The sequence below is a fragment of the Camelus bactrianus genome, chromosome 28 (genome assembly GCF_048773025.1).
Source record: "Camelus bactrianus isolate YW-2024 breed Bactrian camel chromosome 28, ASM4877302v1, whole genome shotgun sequence".
Classification (NCBI taxonomy): domain Eukaryota; kingdom Metazoa; phylum Chordata; class Mammalia; order Artiodactyla; family Camelidae; genus Camelus; species Camelus bactrianus.
The window spans coordinates 17,718,065-17,739,390 of NC_133566.1; the positions used below are offsets into that span (position 1 = coordinate 17,718,065).

Genomic DNA, 21,326 nt, shown 5'->3' on the forward strand with positions numbered 1-21,326 from the left:
CCAGCAACATTGTAGGATATGAGATCAACACACAAAAATCAATTGCATTTCTGTCTCTGTCACCTGTTGATGCCTTGCTCTCCACAGTCTGGTCACATTCCTTCCTGTATGCTCCAGCCTTATTTTCTTCATGCAATTTCCTTATGTAAGCTATTTCTTACTGAAAATAATATCTCTTAATGCTGGTTGGTAGATGAGAAAATAATGGGAGGAAAGTAAGGAGATACATACATTTTTATAATTAAAAAAAATATTATCCTTGACAACACATGACATTAGAGGGAAATGGAAAAGTTAACCATAGTCTTATTTCCTAACAGAATTATTTTTACTTTTTCATATTACTTTCCTTTATGTACAGGCAAAGACAGGTTCAATCAAACTCTTCTCACATTCTTTTTCAATTCATACTAACAATGAACATGTGAAAACCAAAATTTTAAATACGATACTAATCAAAGCCACCCCAAAGAAAATGAGATGCTTAGACGTAAACTTACCAAAACATGTACAGGGTGTATATGCTGAAAATGACAGAGCAACTGTGAAGGAAGTCAAAGAGGACCTAAATAAATGGACAGACATACCATGTTCATGGATTGCAAGACTCAACATAGTGAAGATATCCATTCACCCCAGATTGGTCTATAGTTTTGAGGTGACTGCTATCAAGACTTGAGCAAGTTTTTCTGTAGACATACAGCTTCTTCTGAAATTCATATGGAAAGGCACAGGCCCTAGAATAGCTTAAATAATATTGAAAAAGAAGAGTAAAGGGGGAAAAAAATCACTGTCCCTAATCCCAAAGTGTACTATAAAGTTTCAGTAATCAGTACACTGTGGTGTTGGTGGAGGGAACAGAAATGTGAATCGGCAGGACAGAGAGACCCACACACATATAACCACCTGATTTTTGACATTGATGCAGAAGCAGTTCAGTAGAGGAAGGCTAGGCTATCTACACATGATGCTGGAGCAGATGGATATCCATAAACTAAAAAAAAAAAGAACTTCAACCTAAACCTCACACCTTATACAAAAACTAACTCAAAATGGATCATGGGCTTAAATATAAAATGTAAATTTTTAGTTTTTCGGGAAAAAAAATAGATAATGCTAGGCAGAGAGTTCTTAAACTTGACACCGAAAGTATGATCCACAGTAGTAAAAACTGATCAGTTGAACCTCATCATAATGAAAACTTTCGTTCTGTGAAAGACCTAGCCAAGGGGATGGAAAGATAAGCTGTGGACTGGGAGAAAATATTTTCAAGCTGTGTGTCTGAAAAAGGACTCGTATGTAGAATATATAATAACGTTCAAAGTTCACCAGTTTAAGAAAGAGGCGAAAGGGGGGCAATCGAATTAGAGAATGGGCAGAAGACATGAAAGCATTGAAAAGGCTCTACAGATGAAAAATAAGCAAATGAAAAGATTTTCAATGTCATTAACCATTCGGGAAATGCAAATTAAAACCACAGTGGGCTGTCATTGCACTCCTGTTAAGATGGCTAAAATAAGAAATGGTAACAACAGCAAACGCTGGCAAGGGTCAGGAGAAACTGGATCAGTCTTTCAGTGCTGATGGGAATTGAAATTGGTGCAGCCACTCTGGGAAACAGTTTGACAAGTTCTTATACAGTTAAACCTGTGATAATCATTCACCCCCAAAATTACACATTCATTTGCCCCAGAGAAACAAAAACTTCCGTTCACACACAAACCAGTACGCGGTTGTTCGTAGATGCTCTATTTGTAATGGCCCAAACTGGGAACAACTCAAATGTCCTGCAACAGCTCAATGATGACACAAGCTAGGGTGAATTGATCCCATGAGATACTACACAGCAGTAAAAGAGAATGAGCCATTAATAAATGCAACAACTTGGATGAATTTCCAGGGAATTATCAGTGAAGAAAACAACTTTCAAGGAGCACACACTGTGTAATTCTACTTATATAACATTTTTGAAATGACAAAAATTACAGAAATGGAAAATGGATTAGCGGCTACCAGGGCTTGGGGAGGGGTGATGTGGAGGGAGGTTCTTGTGGCTTTGAAAGGGCAACATGAGGGTTCTGTGCAATAACGGAACAGTTCAGAATTAGAGAAGATATTTACAAATCGTATGTCTATAAGGTACCTGTATTCAGATTGTATAACACTTATAACTCAGTAATAAAGACAAATAACCAGTGAAGAAATGAGCAAAGAATCTAAATAGATATTTCCCAAAACAAGAAAAAGGACAAATAGCCAATAAGCACATGAAAACGTGCTCAACACTACTAGTCATTAGAGAAATGCAAGCCAAAACCATGATAATACACTACCTCACTCACACCCACCAGCTTGGCTATAGTCAAGAAGACAGAATATAACGTGTGTGGGCAAGGATGTGAAGAAATTGGGACTCTTGTACATTGCTTGTGGGGATGTAAAATGGTGTAGCCATTTGGGAAAACAGTTTGGTCATTCTTTAAAGAGTTAAACAGTTACCGTGTGACCCAACTATTCCACTCTAAGGTATATTTCCAAGAAAATTGAAAACATAGGTCCACACAAAAATTTCATTGCAAATTAGCATTATTCATAAGAGCCAGACAACCCAAATGTCCATCAGTTGACTGATAGAACAAATGTGATATAGCCACACAATGGAGCATTATTCAGTCCTGGGAAGGAGGAGTGAAGTACTGATACGTGCTGCAACATGAAGCTAAAAGACGCTGTGCTAAATGAAAGAACCAGACAAGAAGGCGCCCCATACTGTCTGCTTCTGTTTATATGAAACATCTAGAAAAGGCAAACCTGCAGGGACAGGAAGTAGGTTAGTGGTCCTCAGGGGCTGGGATGAGGAAGGAGTGGGGAGTGACTGCCTGATGGGTATGAGGTTTAGGGGGGGAGATGATGAAAATGTTCTAAAATTAGATTGTAGGGATGGTTGGAAAACTCTTACTAAATACACTAAAATCCATTGAACTTCGCAATTTTAAAAGGATACATTTTATAGTATGTAAAATAGATCTCAAAACTGTTTAAAAAGATACTGTATCATTTAATTTTTTTTTTCATTTTTTAGGGGGGAGGTAATTAGGTTTACCTATTTATTTTTAGAGGAAGTGCTGGGGATTGAACCCAGGACCTTGTGGATGCTAAGCATGTGCTCTACCACTTGAGCTATACCCTCCCCCCCAGTGTTGTATCATTTATCTAATGTTGATGGATGCTTTGAATCTGTCCAGCCTTTTACTATTACAGTGCTGCAGGAATGATCTTGTCCATTTGTCTTTATGCCCTAACCTACCTGGTATTTCTGTAAGACACAGTGTTACAAGTGGGGTTAATTGGTCATAAGCAGCATACAGCCTTTACAGTGGGAGCCAGTGACCAATAGTAAAGCAGCATGGATTTAGGGTGCTCAGACACTCTGAATATCCATAAACATGAAATTTCCTGCTTGGAACCTGCCATGACAGTGTTTACAGCCCTACATGGAGAGAGGGTTGGATAACCCTGGTGCTCTTGTGTAAGCCACTGGAGGAAGGAAGGGACGCAGAAAGAAAAGTGAGCAGGCCAGGGACAGCCTTCTGTCCGTGTCTACCTGCTGTCAGCGTTCCCTTTCTGGCTTTGCAGAGAGCTTTTCCCCTTAGGATGAGCTGGACTGATTCCGTTTTGATTTTGCCCTGGTAGGTGAAGGCATCCTCATCTCCTCGGACGCTGCAGAGCTGCTGGACTTCATAGACAACCAGGGCCAGGTGCACGTGATCCAGAAATACCTTGAGCACCCTCTGCTTCTGGAGCCAGGTCATCGCAAGTTTGACATTCGGTAATGCACTCGTGCCCGGAGTTTTTGTTTCACTAATCTGGAAACAAAGCAGTGGTGTGTGATGAGGGGGCTGACCTGGAGCGTGAGGAAGTATTTGACCATGTTTAAGACGTTACCAGTGGGGGAGGGGATAGCTCAAGTGGTAGAGCACATGCTGAGCATGGACGAGGTCCTGGGTTCAACCCCCAGTACCCCCTCTAAAAATAAACCTAATTACCTCCTCCCCAAAATAAAAAAATAATTAAATAATACAACAATAAATAAATAAATACTTTTTTTAAAGTGTTGCCCGAGTTGAGTGCAGCTAGATGAAACTGAGCTTCTGTACCTAATTTTCTGTTTTTCTTTCACCGTTTCTCTTGTCTTTCTAGAAAAGGTTACTAAGATGATGCATTTTCTTTTCTTTTTTTTTTTTTAAATATTCTCTGTAATGAAGATGACTTGCGGATCCTGAGAGAAGGGTATCTCTGTGTGGGGCTTGCTTATGAAAGAAGCAGAGGGATAGACAGAACACATGACCCAGACACAGCAGATCGTGTGACCCTGCGAAGACTGTGTCATCATTTTATGATGTGTGTCCCACATTTTAAGGGTTTCATGAACACACCTCAGGGTTTTGGAGTTTAACCTTCTGAGCGAAGGACCTGGCAAGGAGAAAAAGGTTTTGTGGCGCTTTCAAAAGCTGAGCAGCCCCGGCCCTACCTTGCTCTTGGCCTTGCTGTCACCTCCCCAGTGAGGACTTTTTGTCACCTTGACGCCTTCATATTGACCTGCTGCTCTCGAGCACCAGTCCTGTCAGATCAGCTTCAACAGAAACAGTCTTAAGATTACTAAAAGAGCAAACACGGCAACTGGGGGTTTCATAGATTAACCATAAAAGCCAAACCACTCATCTCTTCAAAATGGTGTGTCTTTTGAATGTTCAAAGTCTTCCTTGTCATTTATGGTGAAATGTTTTGTTTGCCCCCTTACAGGGATAATCCACTGTCTTGTCATCGCTTGCCTTGTCTAATTTCTGAACCTACCTCCTTGCTCTGTTTCCTCCCAGAAAAATCACAGGGTGGGGAATGATATATATAATACGGAGAAACTTGGGGTAACCCGAATAAACTGGTATTTTGATTGACTTGCAGAAGCTGGGTCTTGGTGGATCATCAGTATAATATCTACCTCTACAGAGAGGGTGTGCTTCGGACTGCTTCAGAGCCGTACCACACGGATAACTTCCAGGACAAAACCTGCCACTTGACCAATCACTGCATTCAGAAGGAGTACTCAAAGAACTACGGAAAGTATGAAGAAGGGAATGAAATGTTCTTCGAGGAGTTTAATCGGTACCTGACCAGTGCTTTGAACATTACCCTGGAAAGCAGTATCTTACTACAAATCAAACATATAATAAGGTAAATTAATTGTATCTCCTTTGGTTGTAGGTGTCTTGCAGGAGCGTTGGGAGTTTGTGCCTTTCAAGGAAACGTTTTGTTTAAGTTGTCTAATTTAAGGACAAAAATTATTTCCTATATCCCTTTAATATCCTTTTAAGATCTGTAGAATCTGAGTTGGGGGAGCTATAGCTCAGGGGTAGAGTGTGCGCCTTGCATGCACGAGGTCCTGAGTTCAATCCCCAGTACCTCCATTAAAATAAATAAACTTAACTAACTTCCCCCCAAAATAAATAAATTAATTTAAAAAACAGTTTTTGTATTTTTTAACTATTGTAAAATGGTTTGCAACAGAGACTCTGTGTAGCCTGCAAAACCTAAAATAATTACTATCTGGCCATTTGTAGAAAAATGTTGCCAACTCCTGACTTACAGGCCTGTTTCTATTGTCTGGTTTTTCTCGTGGTCTTAACATGCCTGGAGATAATTTTATAATGTTATTATTCATTTATGACAGTTTACTAAATCCAGTAAAGATTTTTTAAATTGAGGTATCACGTGCATACAGTAAAGTTCACAGATCTTGAATGTCTAGCATAGTGAGTTTCTAGTTATGCATATGTTCACCTAATCATAACACAAATCAGGGTATAAAACACGCACAGCACCCCAGGAGACTCCCCTGAACTCCCTGAAATATAGACTCCCTGCCGAGGACAACTGTTCTTCTGACTTCTATCGCCATAGATTCATTTTGCTTCTTCTTAAACTTTATGTATATGGAATTGTATTATTTTTTGTTTGTTTTGTACTCACCTTTTTTTAATATTGTGTCTGTGGGATTCCTGCATATTGTTGCCCATTGTAGTTAATCCTTTTTTATTTCTATGTCATATTCCATTGTGTGAATATCCCACGCCTTATCCCTTCTGTAGCTGATGGACCTCTGAATTTTATGTCGTATTTGAGACCTGTAATCTATCTGAATTGCTGTCTGTCAAGTGTTATGGATCTCCACAAGGATATCCCATTGACCTGGGGTCACTTGTACATAAGGCTGTCCTTTCCCCACTGCGTTTTGCTGTGCCTTTGTTATAAATCAAGGGGCTGTTGGTGTGAGATTCTGTTCCTGGGATCTCTGTTCTGCTCCGTGGTCTGTTTGCTCTGTCGTCACCACCCTGTCATGAGGACTGAATCTTTTTCCTTAATGTATTCTTACACAGAGTCTAGGGGGAATATGCCATGGCTCACTCAGCATTCCATTTCTTCAGGGAATAACGTGTGGTTGGAATTCTGACCCCAGATAAGCCGAGTGTGCAGAAGAAAGAATTCCTATTTTAGGCAAAAGATTTTTTTGATGTTTGCCGCACCCCCGTCCTCCTCGCTGTTCTGAGCAGTTCAGGGGACGTTGCTTCTTGGGTACTGTAAATGCACCTCACTGCTCTCTTGTTCTATTTTTCCCCCTGCTAGCTTTCCCCAAACTTCCCACTCCAGCTGGAAAAAAAAAAAAAGATGTACTATAGAACGTTTCTGATGATAAAAATAAAAAATTCCTTAAAGTAAATTATTAACTTGAGTTCTCAGCAGATAAAAAAATACTTCGTTTTGCTTTTGGCGCTCAAGTTTTCCTTTCTGTTTTTGGAGGGTGATGTTTCTTTCACTTTTGATTCTTCAATATTGGTGGGGTTTTTTTCTTTTTTATCATGAGCATCTATTAAAATTAAAATTTTTTCTTAATTATAATATTTTAAGGGACATTTTAATTAAAAGGGTGTTCTCTCGTAGAAAAGAGATGAGCTATAGAAAAAACTGTGATCTGTGGCTTGCAGGTTAAAGATGAACAGGGAAAAGAAACTTTTATTCTAATTGGTTCTTAAGTGGCTGACTGCCTAAAATTATTTTTAAAGGTTTAAACACATCTGTAGAAAATGTTTCCTCTTTGGGGAAAAAGAGGGAAACTGACGCTTGAGGTGGGGGACTGGTGGAGGGAGGTTGGGAGAGCAAGACCTTGGCTCCAAGTTCACAGTTGGAACGCAGCCTCAGTTCTTTAAAGTCATGAGCCAGGACTTACTTATAAGGACATACCTGTTTCCTTCTAAATATACAGCTGTGGTGAAGGACAGCTATCACCTTTACTGTGTCACCAAAGTCCTCCAGTTTTTGCCAACAGTAGTCAATCCTAAGAATAATTCTATTCTATATTTCAGTATCTCATTTCAACATATAAAGCTTTTAATTAAAAGCAACAATTTGACATTAAAACTGGAGCTAGTGAAAGAAGTGAAGGGGATTTTTTGCAAATTCTTTTTTTTTTTTTTGCAAATTCTGCTCATCACTCAAGTGGTGGTCCATTTTTTTTTTTAATATGGCAAAAATACATGGAAATGTGGCATAGCCCACCTGTTGGAGGAATCCACATTCACAGGGATCGTGGTGACTCAGCGTTGTGCTGGGAAAGCAGCCTCTACTTGTAGGAACAAGAGTGATTGCAGAATTTTCTAACAAGTAAGTAGCATTGTTTTGAGTAATCTGTTGGTAATACGTTTAAAAGAGAGAATTAAGTGAAGCTAATTTTTCATCGGCACATTTGATGTAAATGATGTAAAATCATCCAAGCGCATCTCCATGGGCCTTCTCCCTGGCCCACCCCGTTCTCAGCGAGCTCTCCCCCTCTGCCCCGCAGGAGCTGCCTCCTGAGCGTGGAGCCTGCCATCAGCACCAAGCACCTCCCTTACCAGAGCTTCCAGCTCTTCGGCTTCGACTTCATGGTGGATGAGGAGCTGAAGGTCTGGCTCATTGAAGTCAACGGCGCCCCTGCTTGTGCTCAGTAAGCCTGAACGCCACTGTGTTTTCACAGGGTGGGGGGGTCAGTCAGTTCCACAGTTGGAATAGCCTGTCTTGGCAAGGTGGTGAGCTCCTGCCCGCCAGGTGTCCAAGCCTAGGCTCTGAGTGCCATCAGGATGTACCAGCAGCCTGCCAACGGGAGCACTTTGGGAGGACCCTGGCCAACAGGGGGCGCTGCTGAGTCATTTACTCTCCCACTTCCTACCTGTATGTATTACACATTTAGTTTGTGCTCAGATGGCTGGTCGATGTCGTGAGAATTTCAAACAAACCTAACAATATCAGGGAGACCCTCTCGTGAGACAAGGGAAGGAATCAGCAGGGTCCTGTCGGTGGGGGAGACAGTGAGGGCCAAGAAGCTCAGGAGCTCCCTGGGCAGGAGGTGGTGTGAGAAGATACAGACATGGTGGAGCTGAAGCTGGGGTGTAAGAGGAGAGCATCACGTGAGCCAAGGGGGAGGGGACCTCCATGTCCATTGGGACCTTGCTCTGTGCCAGGCTTTGTAGGGGATGCACAGGTGGCCAGAACCTGCCTGCAGGCTGCAGTGTGGTGTTCTGTGGAGTAAGGAGAGATGGAATTGGAAAGGCGAGTTTGGTCCACACTGTGGAAGGCCTTACATGGAAAGGAGTCACTGCGACTTAATCCTCAAAGACTGTTGGTTCTTCTCAAGATCCACATTCATCGGCGTTAAGACCCTTTCATGGCTCCCCACGTCCACATCTTGGAGAAATTGAGGTGATCTTCCAACTGGGTAGGAGAAAGGCCCACACCTGCAGGGGGCAGTGTTAACACATGAATTGTTCTCTCCTTGGGAGCCAAGCCTTTGCCTCTTGCTCCAGGGCTGTGACATGGCAGGTCACAGCCATGAGCATCCTTCATCAGTGGATTCCACCAGATTCCACCTCCTTTGTCAGTGTCTATAGCTAACGAGTACCTGTTCGGTACCCCTAACCCTAACCCCCGGACTGAGCTCCAGATCACAGTCGTGAGCAAAGAGACACAGGCCCTGCCATTAGTGGACAAATGATAAAACAAATGTAGATTGGAAGCTGGGACAAGCACTTTCATAGAGTAAAAGTTGTCAGAAGGTGATATAATTGAGCCAAACGTCCCCTTGGGAGGTGGTGCTTGAAACAGATCTGAAGGAGGAAGGTGAGTTAAGCAGGCCAGGGATGGAGGAGAGTGGGATGTTTCACATCCTCCCTGACCACATCTACAGGAGGTGCCCGTCTTCTCCTGTCCTTCCTACCAAAGGTTTGTCCCCTGCTCTCTGGACCCAGTCCCCTCCCTCCCCTCCCTCCCCTCCCTTCCCCTGTCCTCTTGCCTTCCTCACCTACTTTCTCCCTCTTTGCTGCACAGTTCCTATCAGCAGGTGGTACCCAGCAGATTTTCCCAATTATTAAAAAAGCCACATCCTGCTCTGGTGAGCACTCCCTCCCTGCTCCCTTCCCAGCCACACTTCCGGAGAGCCACACCTGCACAAGTGGTCTCCTCTTCCTCAATTCCCAGTCACGCTCTGGTCCATTCCAGGCTGACTTCCATCCCACCCACCCCGCAGAAACTGTTCTTTCAAGGTCCCCAGCTGAGACCATATTGCACACTATGACTTTAAAATCACCCAGTTGCATTGCAGCCCACAGTTCCAGGCCAGTATCTGCACCTGTCTTCCCAGCGTCCTGCAAGGATGTCTATGGATGTCTGACAGGCACTCCACCCCAGAGTTGCCCATCACAGTGAATGTCCAGGTCCTCTCTTTCCAGGTCCTAAGCCAGAAGCCTGACAGAGATCCTGCCTCCCCCTTTCCATTACCCTTTGGTTCTGTCCTTTGGGGCTGCGTGGGTTCTGCCACCAGCCTCTTCAGTCCTCCACTCCCGACTCCCTTCCTCTTCCGCAGAAGAACATCTCTGCTTTTGCAGAGAGCCTCCTCACTGGGATCTCGCCCTCTGCTCTTGTCCCAGGAAAGTCCGTTCTCCCCAGAGCAGCCAGAGCGGTCAGTGGAAACCATGTTGTTTTCTAGCCTCCCCGTTGCACCTGGGATAAAAGCCAGGCTCCCCTCCACCTGCAAGGCTGCTGCCTCGGCCCTATCTCCAGCCTCATCCCAAGCACCATTCCCCTGATGACTCTTACCTGCCGTGGGGCCTTGTACCCGCCCCTGGCCCAGGCTCATCATGGCTGGCTGCTGCTCTGTCAGAATGGCATCTCCAGGCAGCCTTCCCTGAACAACCTCATGCTTGATTTTCTCCAGCCAGAGCCTTGGTCGTTCACTTCATTACGCTAACTGCCATCAAATCAACTCATTTTTATTTTCTTCCCAGGATGTATGCACCGCGAGGGCGGTAGCCTTGTTTGTTTTTTTTTTTTCCTCCTTGGAGTCCCAGCACTGAACACAGTGCTGGGCACATCCTACCCTGTAAATATTAATTGGAGGGACAGAGTGTGTGTTCCTGGTTAACACTTTTTCTCTCCTGACTCAGTAACTGCTGGGTTTTATTTCAGTAGAGACATCGTTCTATCTTCCTGATGCTCCCTAGTGACATTGGTGCTTCGATGCATCGGATTTATCAGCCAAGATGGGGGTTTCAGGAAGCAGGGAGGTTCGGTCTACTTACTCTAAAGAGCTCTGAGAGTGTTTAAGTGGCAGCTTCAAGTGTTTAAAGACGGGGATGCCACTACATCTCCACGGCGGTGGAGGGACCAGAATATAAAATGCAGTCAGGCCTCCAAGTATACAATGTAAGAAAGGAATAAAATAATTTCACTGTCTTGTGGAGGGGGAAGTGATTCTGTTTCTGTTTATTCCTGAAGCCTATCAGATGTTCACTAAGCAATTTTCTGCAGGATAGCTCTTTGATTCCAAGCATAGATTATCCCAGGCCAGTCTCCAGATAGCCCGGAACACTTCCAAGAGAGATTGGACCCTTTATTTACCGTTGGCCCTAAGGGCTTTGGCTCCAGGGTAGACCTCCAGTCTCTGAATTGGAAAAGGTGAATCTGCCTCTTTTATTCCATGTAAGGATTGAAGGATCCCCAGGCACGGGAGGGTGGAGAAGCAGCAACTACTTAGTTTAGTCAGAGTGCTGAGTAACAACTTGGACTTTTTTCTCTGTCAGTAGTGCCCATGCGCCTGGTGGGAACTCACCTGATCACTAAGGTGCTTTGCAGGGTCAGGTCATGATGCTGGAGCCCGACAGAGGCCTCCAGTGATAAACCCCTGCATCAATGTTCACCAACTTCTTTGGGCTCCATCTCGCCAGCTCCCACACAGCCACTCACTGTCTGTTGGATTCCCTTTGCTCAGAGTCCGCATGAGGGCAGCACGATCTGGAGGAGCAGCGGGGTTTTCAGGGGACATGTGAAAATGAGTGTCGTCAAGGAGTCCACTGGATGAGGGAGACAGACACTGTCCAATTAATTATACTGTCATGCTGTGTTAAAATCGCTGTAATAGAAAAGAAACAAGAGTCTAGGTTTTGGTTCGTGATTTTGAGTGGGGAGGACTCTTGGGATGGGAGCTCACAGTGAGGTGGCTTTGAAAGCCCCAAGGGACCCAGGCCACACCAGGAGGCAGGTGGGTCTCGTTCTTGTGCTGAAGGAAGTAAACTTTCAAATACCTTTCTGCCTGCTTCTTAAGGGTAGATGGGGAAGAGGGTAGACAGAGGTGGTGACATGATGATGTGGTCAAAGAAAAGTCTTGTGAACCAGAGTTTCCATTGTTTTGCTTATGTGAAAATATGGCCGACTCATCTTGTATGGAAATGAGCAGGGTGTTCACAGACACACTTTGCCTGCATATGGTGCACATCCTACACCAGCAATCCGAGGATTGAATTGACTCAGCCAAGTGGACGCTGTGTCCTCTCCTCCCCTCCACCCAACCCCAGAATTCTCTTTGGGAAATGCCTTCCCAGGTGGTTAAGGACAAGCATCATGAAACACCAAACACAGTGTGTTTCACCAACTGTGGCTCATGGTGACTTGCCAAGTGCCAAGTTTAACAGCTACCTTGCAGGCCTCACTATCCCTTCAGAATGAGAAGCTGAGTAGCGTGGACACACTGGACTGTTGAAAATGGGACTTGATTCGTGTAGACAGAGGGCAGGGGCTGGGGAACTGGGGAGGGGGAGAGAGGAAGGAGCAGTGGCTAGCAGGAGAGATGAAGGCTAGCTGGCAGCTAGGAGTTCCCACAGCAGATCACAGACGCATGGCTTTGCATGAGCTTTCTTCCCAGAGGGCTTACGAGGGCTTGGAACGTAGAAGCTCCAGCCTCAAGGCCCATAATAGGAAACGGGGTTGGAGAAAAGGTGTCTGTGCTGGGGAGGATGATGGCAGAGATCTGCCATTGCATCGGGGGGATGGGAATTCTTTTGTGAAGATTTCCTGTTTGGTGGAGATTGGGGTATAGCATCCTATAGAAATCAGGGCACTGAAGACTCTTCACCTCTGTTCCTCTAGGTTGGGCTGGCCTGGGCTCCTGCCCTTCCAGATGGGTCTCGAGTGAGTTGAGTGTGCACATCTGGCCCAGAGCATCATCTCAGATGTGGGTTTTCTCTCTGGACCACAGTGGTCTGGTTTTCCCCTATGTTAGAGCCAGTCCTGTGAGAGTTGCCCTGTGAAATGGGCAGAAGCCCTGTACGGAATGAGTGGGTGGGGAGATGGAGGCCCTCACTGCTACCCTGAAGAGACTGGATAGAGGGGTTCCTGCCTCACTTTTCTGCTTTGGTGGTCCCGTTGCCTCTGGCTGAAGTCCAGACCCCTGCACGAGGCATCAGGCCCTGCCTTGTCTCCAGCCTCTCACCGCGATGATCCAGTTCCCCGACATGCCCCAAGTTCTCTCTTCGCGGTGGGGCTGCTCCCTCCCTCCCCCTCATCCCCACTCTCCCTCCTTCTCCCTCCCTGCCTTTCTCCCCCATCTCATCTCACCCTCCTTCTTTATGTCTGTCTCCCCGTCCTTTATCCTGTTTTCTACCCTGTCATCCATTCTCTATCCGACTTCATTCTCCAGGTCTCAGCAGAGCTGTCACTCTGGGGAATCTTTCCTAAAGTCCCCTCAACCGCACTGCCTGGGAGATTTCCCTGGGGAGAGCCTGCCCCTCTGTGTGTACCCCCTAAAGGCAGGCCCCTATTCTCTATTGAAATTGCCTGTCTTCCCTGAAGTTCAGGTCAGAGCAGGAGTTGTCTGTTCACCTGCAAGACCTTCTAGAAGTACTTACTGAGTGGAGGCTTTATCTTCACGTAGTGCCCCCTTCCGTGTTTGTACCGACAGTGGACAGCAGTCTGGTAAATGTGCGGTGGAGTTTCCTAGGCAGATCCTGGTGGAAAAAGCTTTGATTTTTTCGCTTGCACTTGGATGAGCATCCTCAACACGGTCTCTCTGAACCGATTTCAGGAAGCTTTACGCAGAGCTGTGCCAGGGCATCGTGGACCTTGCCATCGCCAGCGTCTTCCCGCCCCCGGACGTGGATCAGCCGCAGACCCAGCCGGCCGCCTTCGTCAAGCTGTGACCCAGGGAGGTGCCCAGAGCTGCCTCGGGAGACGCGCGACGGGGCCCTGCTCCGGGGGAAGGAGACGTGTCCGATTTGCTCGTTATCAAGGCAAACAGGAGGAAGAGCTGCAGAGACGTGATGGGGGAGAGCGCAGGAGAAGGAAAGGCATCTTGCCCGGAAGTGGCTGCCCGGAGGTCCCCGGGTGGACCTCTCTGCACTGCTACTGAGATTCAAAAACTGCAGTAGGTTACTCTGAGCAGAGAGCAAAATGTTCTTCTAAGGGGGGAAAAACAGGGATTTGCTTATCTTACGTCCTCATCCTTTGAAAAGTCTGATTTTTCCCCTAAGGCGGCGCTGTGGGCAGCGCCTCTCCCCGCCGGGGTTGCCGCCCTGGGACCTGGTCGGTGTCCACCCCCGCCCGCCCGCCCCCCCGCCGCGTTAGTGCCTTAGCTCCGGGCCCGGCTGCGGCCTCCGCGCTGGGGCGGGGGCGGGACGTGGGAGCACTTGGGAGGTGGCTGCCATGTGCCTCGCTCGGCCCCCGCCTCCGGCCCTCGGGAGTCCGGACAAGTGGCACCAGCAGTGCTGGGTTCCGGGCTGCGCGGCGCCGCCTCGCGGTCGGGGGGGGGTTTGTCATCCCGGGCCCGGGACGGTGGCCCTGGCGGCCCCGGTGGCGTTAGGCCCGTCGCCTAGCAGTGTTGGCGCGGGCCGGGCTCCAAACAGCAAACGCTGCTGCTCTAGGTCCGCACTCTGCATGTTTAGAAACCAAGCAGCAAGTTTGCACAAACCTGTAAGCATCTAATAAGCATGAGAGACCAAAAAAAAAAAAAAAAAAAAAAAAAAAAGTCTTGCTTTACTTAATAGCTGGGTGTGATGGGTCTTTGAAATATGATGATTCTCAGTTCTCTTTGTTTTAACCAGAATTCTATATGCCCTTTTGCTGAGTTCCCTTTTATTCAGTTTTTTTTTTTTTCCTTTTTAATTTTAACTTTGGTTTTAAAAAAATCCTCTAGGGGTCAGGAGAAGGTAGAATTCCACTCCCCAGACCCAGGGGGCTCTTCCCCGTTCTGTTCTCCTTGCTCTCCAAGCACCTTCTGCAGGAGCTGGACTGGCAGGTTTTGTTCCACGGAAGATTCTCTGTCTGCTTGTGCCTCTCCGAGTCAGGGAGAGGCTCTGAATGTGTGTGTGTCGCCAGAATGGGAGGGTCTCTTAAATACAGGAGAGATGTGGTTTCAGAGCAGCACGAGGCATCTTGTAAGACAGCAGATGTTAACGTGCTCTGTTGGTGTAGCTGCTACTTACAGGATTGATGAATATCCTGCAGACTTGGCAGGAGGCCACATCGCTAGCAATAGGAAGACCCAGATGCCGTCTTGTGTCCAGTGTGAGCTGAGTGAACAATGTGCTGGGGATCACAGCACACCTCCTGAGAAGGCCCCCTCCTCCCTCGAACGCAGCGGGGTCCTCCCTGGGGCATTTATGTGTGCTCTATGGTTTGTCTCTACTAGGCAGAATGGTTCTGCAGTCAGGGGAGACTTACAAAGAGAAGGAAGAGCAACACCTCAAACATGGTGAGATGTGGGAGCTTATGGTAAAAAGAGGAATCATGATAGAAGTGATTTAATAGATGCAGAGGTGGGTTTAGGATGTAAAACGGAAGGCCTGACTGGCTTGGCCCACCTGGGAGTTTGGAATTACAAAATAAACGTGCTGAAATGCAGCACGTGCTAAAATCCAGAATACAGATCAGGGAGTTTGCATCCAGAGCAAAATGAAACAGTCAGTGATGAGGAGGCCTGGAGACCCAGCGCAGCTGATGGGTGAATGTGGGGGGGCTTCTGAGCCAGTTGTGAGGTGGACACCCATTTAGAAACTGTAGGGTCCTGGGGCCTTGGGAAGCCTACATGGCGGGGACAGCATGGAGGTTTTTGCAGTGCTGTCATTACGAACGTAGATTTGTAGTGATCTTTTAGACCTAAATTCTAGGGACATTCAAGAGTTTTCCAGCTTTTACAGTGACAGAGCTAAGAATTCAGATGTTAGGAAATCTGTGGATCTTGATGGATTTTCTAAGAAACCCGAACTGATAGCAGATACATGAGGGGAGGAAGGCTTTAAAAAGAAAAATAGGCTTTATCATGTGTCTATTTTATGCATTTATTTCTGATCAGGTTGGGTGGTTGGCTCAGAACTGTTGCATGTCCTTCCATGATATCCTTGGCACAGGTGGTCAGGCCTTGCTCCCCAGTCAGGATCCACACGTGTAGTCTGTCCATTGTTGCCAGTTGCTGAGGGAGGAGGCGTTATCCTTTGGAGACGTTGATTCTGATCTTGACTCTGTCATTGGCTGCACAGCATCAGAGAAGCCCATGAACCTCTCTGTGCCTTAGTTTCTTATCTCATGGATGAGCTTGTTGCCTGACCCAGGGACTACCTCATGGGAATTTAGTGAGGACACGTGAGATTAGGAAGACTGGAGAACCTCTAGCACCAAGGTTCTCCACACTGACCATATGCTGGAATCACTTTGGAAGATTTTTTTTTAAATGTCTATGACCACACCTCCTCACTCCCAACCAATTAAGTCAGAACCTCAGGCATCAGTATGCCCTGAGATGTCTTGAAGCACTGCTTGAGAAGGAAGGCCAGACACATTATTGCCTTGGAAGAATCAGATAAAGTTTAGAGCTTGTTAAAAACTTCCATTCAGAAGGGCAGGCATTTCGTTGAGAACAGCCGGATGCTGACCTACATGATCGTGATACAGCGATGCCGTCCCAGCAGGTTCGCTTTGCTCCTTGTCACAGCCTTCGGAGACTCAGACATGCTTTCATCTACTTAAACAGTTTGTGAAGCCTTGTCAATGAGTGTAAACAGATGTGGATTTATAAATCTGCTAAAGACATGTTAAGGTTATTAATTAATTATTGAGAGGAAAGCCCCTTCCCTCCCACTGCACTCCCGTGGGAATAATAACCTCCACTTCCCCAGGATGTGGGTGTGCCTCGGGGTCTGTCTGATGGGGTGGAGCGGGTGCTGGGAGACCTGCCAGCTGATGCGCCGTTTCCCTAGCGCCTCAGGATGATTGTCCCAGACTTGGAACATCTGGTTGTGCTGCAAAAGGGTGGGGTCCACAGCCCCCCGCAAGCAGCAGGAATGCCGCAGAGGGTGCTATCACTAAGAGCTGAGGTTGTGCAGGGTTGCGTCCACAGGGGCCCTGCTGTGGGCGGTGGGAACTCTGCTAGAAAAGATGAGGTGCCAGAGTGGGTCGCCCTGGCACGTGGGTGCCATAGACAAAACTGTCTCTGATCCTGAACACAGAATCTGTATCTAAGAGGAAATGACTTCTGAAATAAGGCAGTTTTATGAATGTTTAAAATGCCTGGAGCATTAAAGGAATCATATTTCAAGTGTTTTTGTCCCCTTTGGTTCTTTCATCTTATTGTGAGTGTTCACTGTTCTAGGATATCACTAGTTATTTGAATCCATGCTTCTACCCCATTGTACTATTAAAATTTTCCAATTTTCAACACAAAATATGGGACATGCAAAAAAAGAGAGTATAGTCCAAAGAGGGAACAGACAGTCAATAGAAACCATCCCTAAAGAAGCCTGGGCATTGCAATTGTGACAGAAAGACCTTAATTCAGCTATTTAAATGTATATTTAAAGGAGTAAAAGAGGATGAGAATTATGTGTCACCGGAGACAGTATCATTAAAGAAATAGAAATTGTTTTTTAAATAGAACAAAGTAGAAATTTTGGCATTGAAAAGTATGATAATGCAAATGAAAAATTTAGTAGAAGTGTTCAAACAGGTCTGAGCTGGCAGAAGACAGAATCAGTGAATCTGAAGTCAGTTGACATTATCTAGTCTGAGGAGGACAAAGAAAAAAGAATGAAGAAAAAATGAACAGAGCTCTAGAAACATATATATATATATATATATATATATATATATATATATATACTATATATATATATATACACCAATATATGTAATAGGAATCCTAAAAGAAAGGTGAGAGGTTGGGGAAGAAAACACGGGAAAACGTAGTGGTCCAAAACTTTCCCACTTTGGTGATAACCATTGAAGTGCATCCAAGACATTCAATGAACTCTTAAGTAGGATAGACTCAACGAGATCCACACCAAGACACATTAGCCACTAAGAAAATAACTAACTATATAGTTAAAAAAAACCCTGAAACGTTACACTAGAAAACACCTATTTAATAAAAGAAAAGGCAGTAATGAAGGAAAGGAGGGGGTGGTGTAAGACACATAGAAAGCAAATAGCAATATACAGATAAATCCTGCCTTATCAGTAATTTCATTAAATGTAAATGGATTAAGCTCTCCAGTCAAAAGGCAGGACTGGCAAAATGGATAAAAAAACCAAAACAACCATGATCCAATTCTATGCTATCTACAAGAGACCCACTTTATATTCAAAGACACAAACAAGTAAAAGTAAAAGAAGGATGGGGAAAATGCACCATGCAAACTAACTCAAAGAGGTGTGAGTGGCCATACTAATATTAGACAAAATAAGCGTAAGAAACACATTGTTAATACAGGCAAAGAAGGACATTTTATAATGATAAAGGGGTCAGTCCATCAGGACATATAACAGTTACAAGCATATGCACCTAGCAATGGAGTCCCAAAGTACATGAAACAAAAACTGGCAGAACTCAAGAGAGAAATAAACAATTCATGAATAATAATTGGAGCTTTCAATCTCCCATTTTCAAGAATGGATAGGACAACTAGTCAAAAGATCAACAAGGAAGCAGAAATCAATATAAACCAACCAGGTCTAACAAATATTAATAGAACACTCAACCCAGCAGTAGCAAAATACACATTTTTCTCAAGTGCATATGAAACATTGTTGGGAATAAACAATATGCTAGACCATAAAGCCTCAGTGAATTGAAAAAAAACACTCAAAAACCTGGGGATAAAATGGGAACTTCCTCGACTGGATAAAAGGTATCTTTGGGAAGACCCACAGCTTACATCATAAGTAATGAAGAAAAACAAAGCTTTCTCCCTAAAATCAAGCACAAAACAAAGATGTCTATCGGTGCCACTTCTATTCAACATTGTGTTAAGGGTTCAAAAGGAAGGAAGAAAAGAAGACAGGGAGAGAGGAAGGAAAAAAGGAGGGACATCTAGATTGGAAAGGAAGAAATATAACTCCCTGTTTTTGCATTTAACAAGAACTTACATATAGAAAATCCTAAGAAATCCACAATACCTATTAGATCTAATAAATGAGTTCATTTGAGTGCCAGAAATAAGATCAATATATAAAATACAGTTGTATTTATATACACTATAAATGAGCAATTTGAAAATTAAGAAAACAATTCCTATGTCAACATCAAAAAGGATTACATACTTAGGAATAAATTCAACAAAAGAAGTTCGTTTGCACACGAAAAACTAAAACATATTTGAAAGAAATTAAAGAACAGCCAAATAAATGGGAAGGCATTCCATGTTCATGGGTTCGAAGACAATTATTGTTAAGATGAAAATAGACCAGATTGATCTACAGATTGAACATAATCCCTATCAAATAGCTCAGCCACCTTTTTGTGCAGAAATTGACAAGCCAATCCTGAAATTCATATGGAAAAACAAACGACCAGGAATAGCCAAAGCAACCTAGAAAAAAAAGAACAAAGTTGGAGGACTTAACACTTCCTGATTTCAAAATTTATTACAAAGCTATACTAAGCAAGACTGTGGTTTGGCATAAGGGTAGACATATAGATTAAGTCAACAGAATTGAGAGTCCAGAAATAAACCCTCATATTTATGATCAGTTGATTTTTGACAAGGTGCTAAAACAATTCAGTAAGGGAAAGAATAGTCTTTTTAACAAGTGGGTGCTAGAACTGAATCCCCACATGCAAACGATGAAGTTAGTGCCTTTCTTGTACCATATACAAAAATTAACTCAAAATTGGGGTTGGTGGGAGGTTATAGCTCAAGTGGTAGAGCTCATGCTTAGCACGCACGAAGTCCTGGGTTCAATCCCCAGTACCTCCTCAAAAAATAAATAAGTAGACCTAATTACCCCCCCCCAAAGAGTCAAGAGCCTAAATGTAAGAGTTGAAACAAAAACAAAAACTCTTAGAAGAAAACATAGGTGTAAACCTTCACAATCTTGGATTAGGCAACAATTTCTTAAATATGCTATCAAAAAGCATAAGCAACAAAAGAAAAAGGATAAACTAGACTTCATCAATGTTAACAACTTCTGTATTTCAAAGAACACAACCAAGGAAGTAAAAGATAACCCACAAAATGGGAGAAAATATTTGCAAACCATGTATCTGATAAGGTCTAGTATAGAATATATAAAGAACTATGAAGACTCAACAATAAAAGGACAACCCAATTTTAAAGCGAACCAAGAGTCTAAACAGATATTTCTCTAACGGAAATATGCTCAGTGTCACTGGTCATTAGGGAAATGCAAAAAATCACAATTAGATACTACTTTCCATGTACCAGGGTGGATGTAATTTTAAAAAAACAACAGAGAATAACATACTGGTGAGGACATAGAGAAATTGGAATCCTCATATATTGCTAATGGGAATGTAAAATTGTACAGCTGCTTTTGGAAAAATTTGGCAGTCCCTCAAAAAGTGAAGCATAGAGTTACCATAAGATCCAGAAATTCCATTCCTAACTGTAATACCTAAGAGAATTGAAAACATACGTCCGGACAAAAACTTGCACATGGCTATTTCTAGCAGCATTACTCGTAATAGCCAAAAGTGGAAACAACCCGAATATCCGTCAAATGGTGAATAAATAAACGAAATGTGTATCCATGCAATGGATGGATTCCTATTAAGCCGTGAAAGGAATGAAGTACATGCTGAAGCACGGATGAACCTTGAAAGCAGTGGAGAGATAATAAGGACGCTCAACCCTTTTCAGACGTAAAAGAAGAGAGAATTCGTGTGGCAGCTGAAGAGATCAGTGAGTTGTTTTTGTTTGCTTTGTTTTAACAGCTTTTCCAGCAAGTTTGTATGCTGATGGAAATGATAGCTCCTGCAATGATCCTCTCATTCTCTGCCTTCCAGGAGTCCCTGACCAAGAGAAAGAGGATGAAGAAAGAGTTCTCCTTAAAAGCAGCAGACATTGTAAAGGGAGAGAAGGAATATAGATCACGGCTGCACACATCTTGGGAGATTTGGTGATGTCAATATAAGACAGAAACTGAAGATAACTTTTTAAAAGTGATACAGGAATGGAAATTACCTGCTGACTTGGTAAAGGTGAAATTGGGGCAGGAGGACACTTTTGGGAGTGGTGAATTAATTCATTGTCTTAATTGTGGTGATGGCTTCTTGTTTGTATACATAGGTCAAGACTTACCAATGTGCACACTTCAAATGCGTGCAACTTATATCAATTATACGGCAATACAGAATACAGCTGTTAAACAGACACACAAAAGATGATGTTGATAGACAGCTGCAGGCATTCCCTCATGAAATCCGTGTTCTAGGGAGATAAGTGCTTCATAAGAACTCACAGAGACTTAAAGGATCTTAAGGCTAGAATGCACCTGGGACGCCCGCCTTTCCCCCCTCCCCAACCCCCGACCCATTCAAGACTCTCAAGGTCTAGAAAATGTGGGGAGTGGGGAGTGACCACTCCTTGGCCGTCCCAGTGACGAGCCTTCGCGACTAAAGAGTTGGGTGGAGAGAGCAGGCAGTTTGGTGCCCAACATCGGCTTTTTCCCTGAAGCCTGAC

General features: G+C 44.3%; 1 protein-coding gene and 1 long non-coding RNA gene across 3 annotated transcripts in view; one reads left to right on the forward strand and one right to left on the reverse strand.

Annotated features, from left to right (window-relative positions):
* TTL (tubulin tyrosine ligase) overlaps positions 1-16,945 on the forward strand; it is a 29,302-nt gene extending 12,357 nt beyond the window's left edge. The window contains exons 4-7 of one of the 2 annotated variants that reach the window (XM_074354816.1): positions 3,694-3,829; positions 5,008-5,232; positions 7,895-8,038; positions 13,442-16,945. In XM_074354816.1, coding sequence (XP_074210917.1) covers positions 3,694-3,829; positions 5,008-5,232; positions 7,895-8,038; positions 13,442-13,556 — 620 coding nt within the window. In that variant the 3' untranslated portion in view covers positions 13,557-16,945. Of the gene's footprint in view, positions 1-3,693; positions 3,830-4,962; positions 5,233-7,894; positions 8,039-13,441 lie in introns of both variants that reach the window. The other variant, XM_074354815.1, reaches the window with a different exon arrangement.
* LOC123618042 (uncharacterized) lies at positions 8,033-13,448 on the reverse strand. The gene is made up of 3 exons (XR_006726388.2): positions 13,266-13,448; positions 11,195-11,494; positions 8,033-8,825 (listed from the first exon to the last, which is right to left on the reverse strand). It is a non-coding gene; the product is annotated as an uncharacterized LOC123618042 (long non-coding RNA).
* Positions 16,946-21,326: the final 4,381 nt, after the last annotated feature.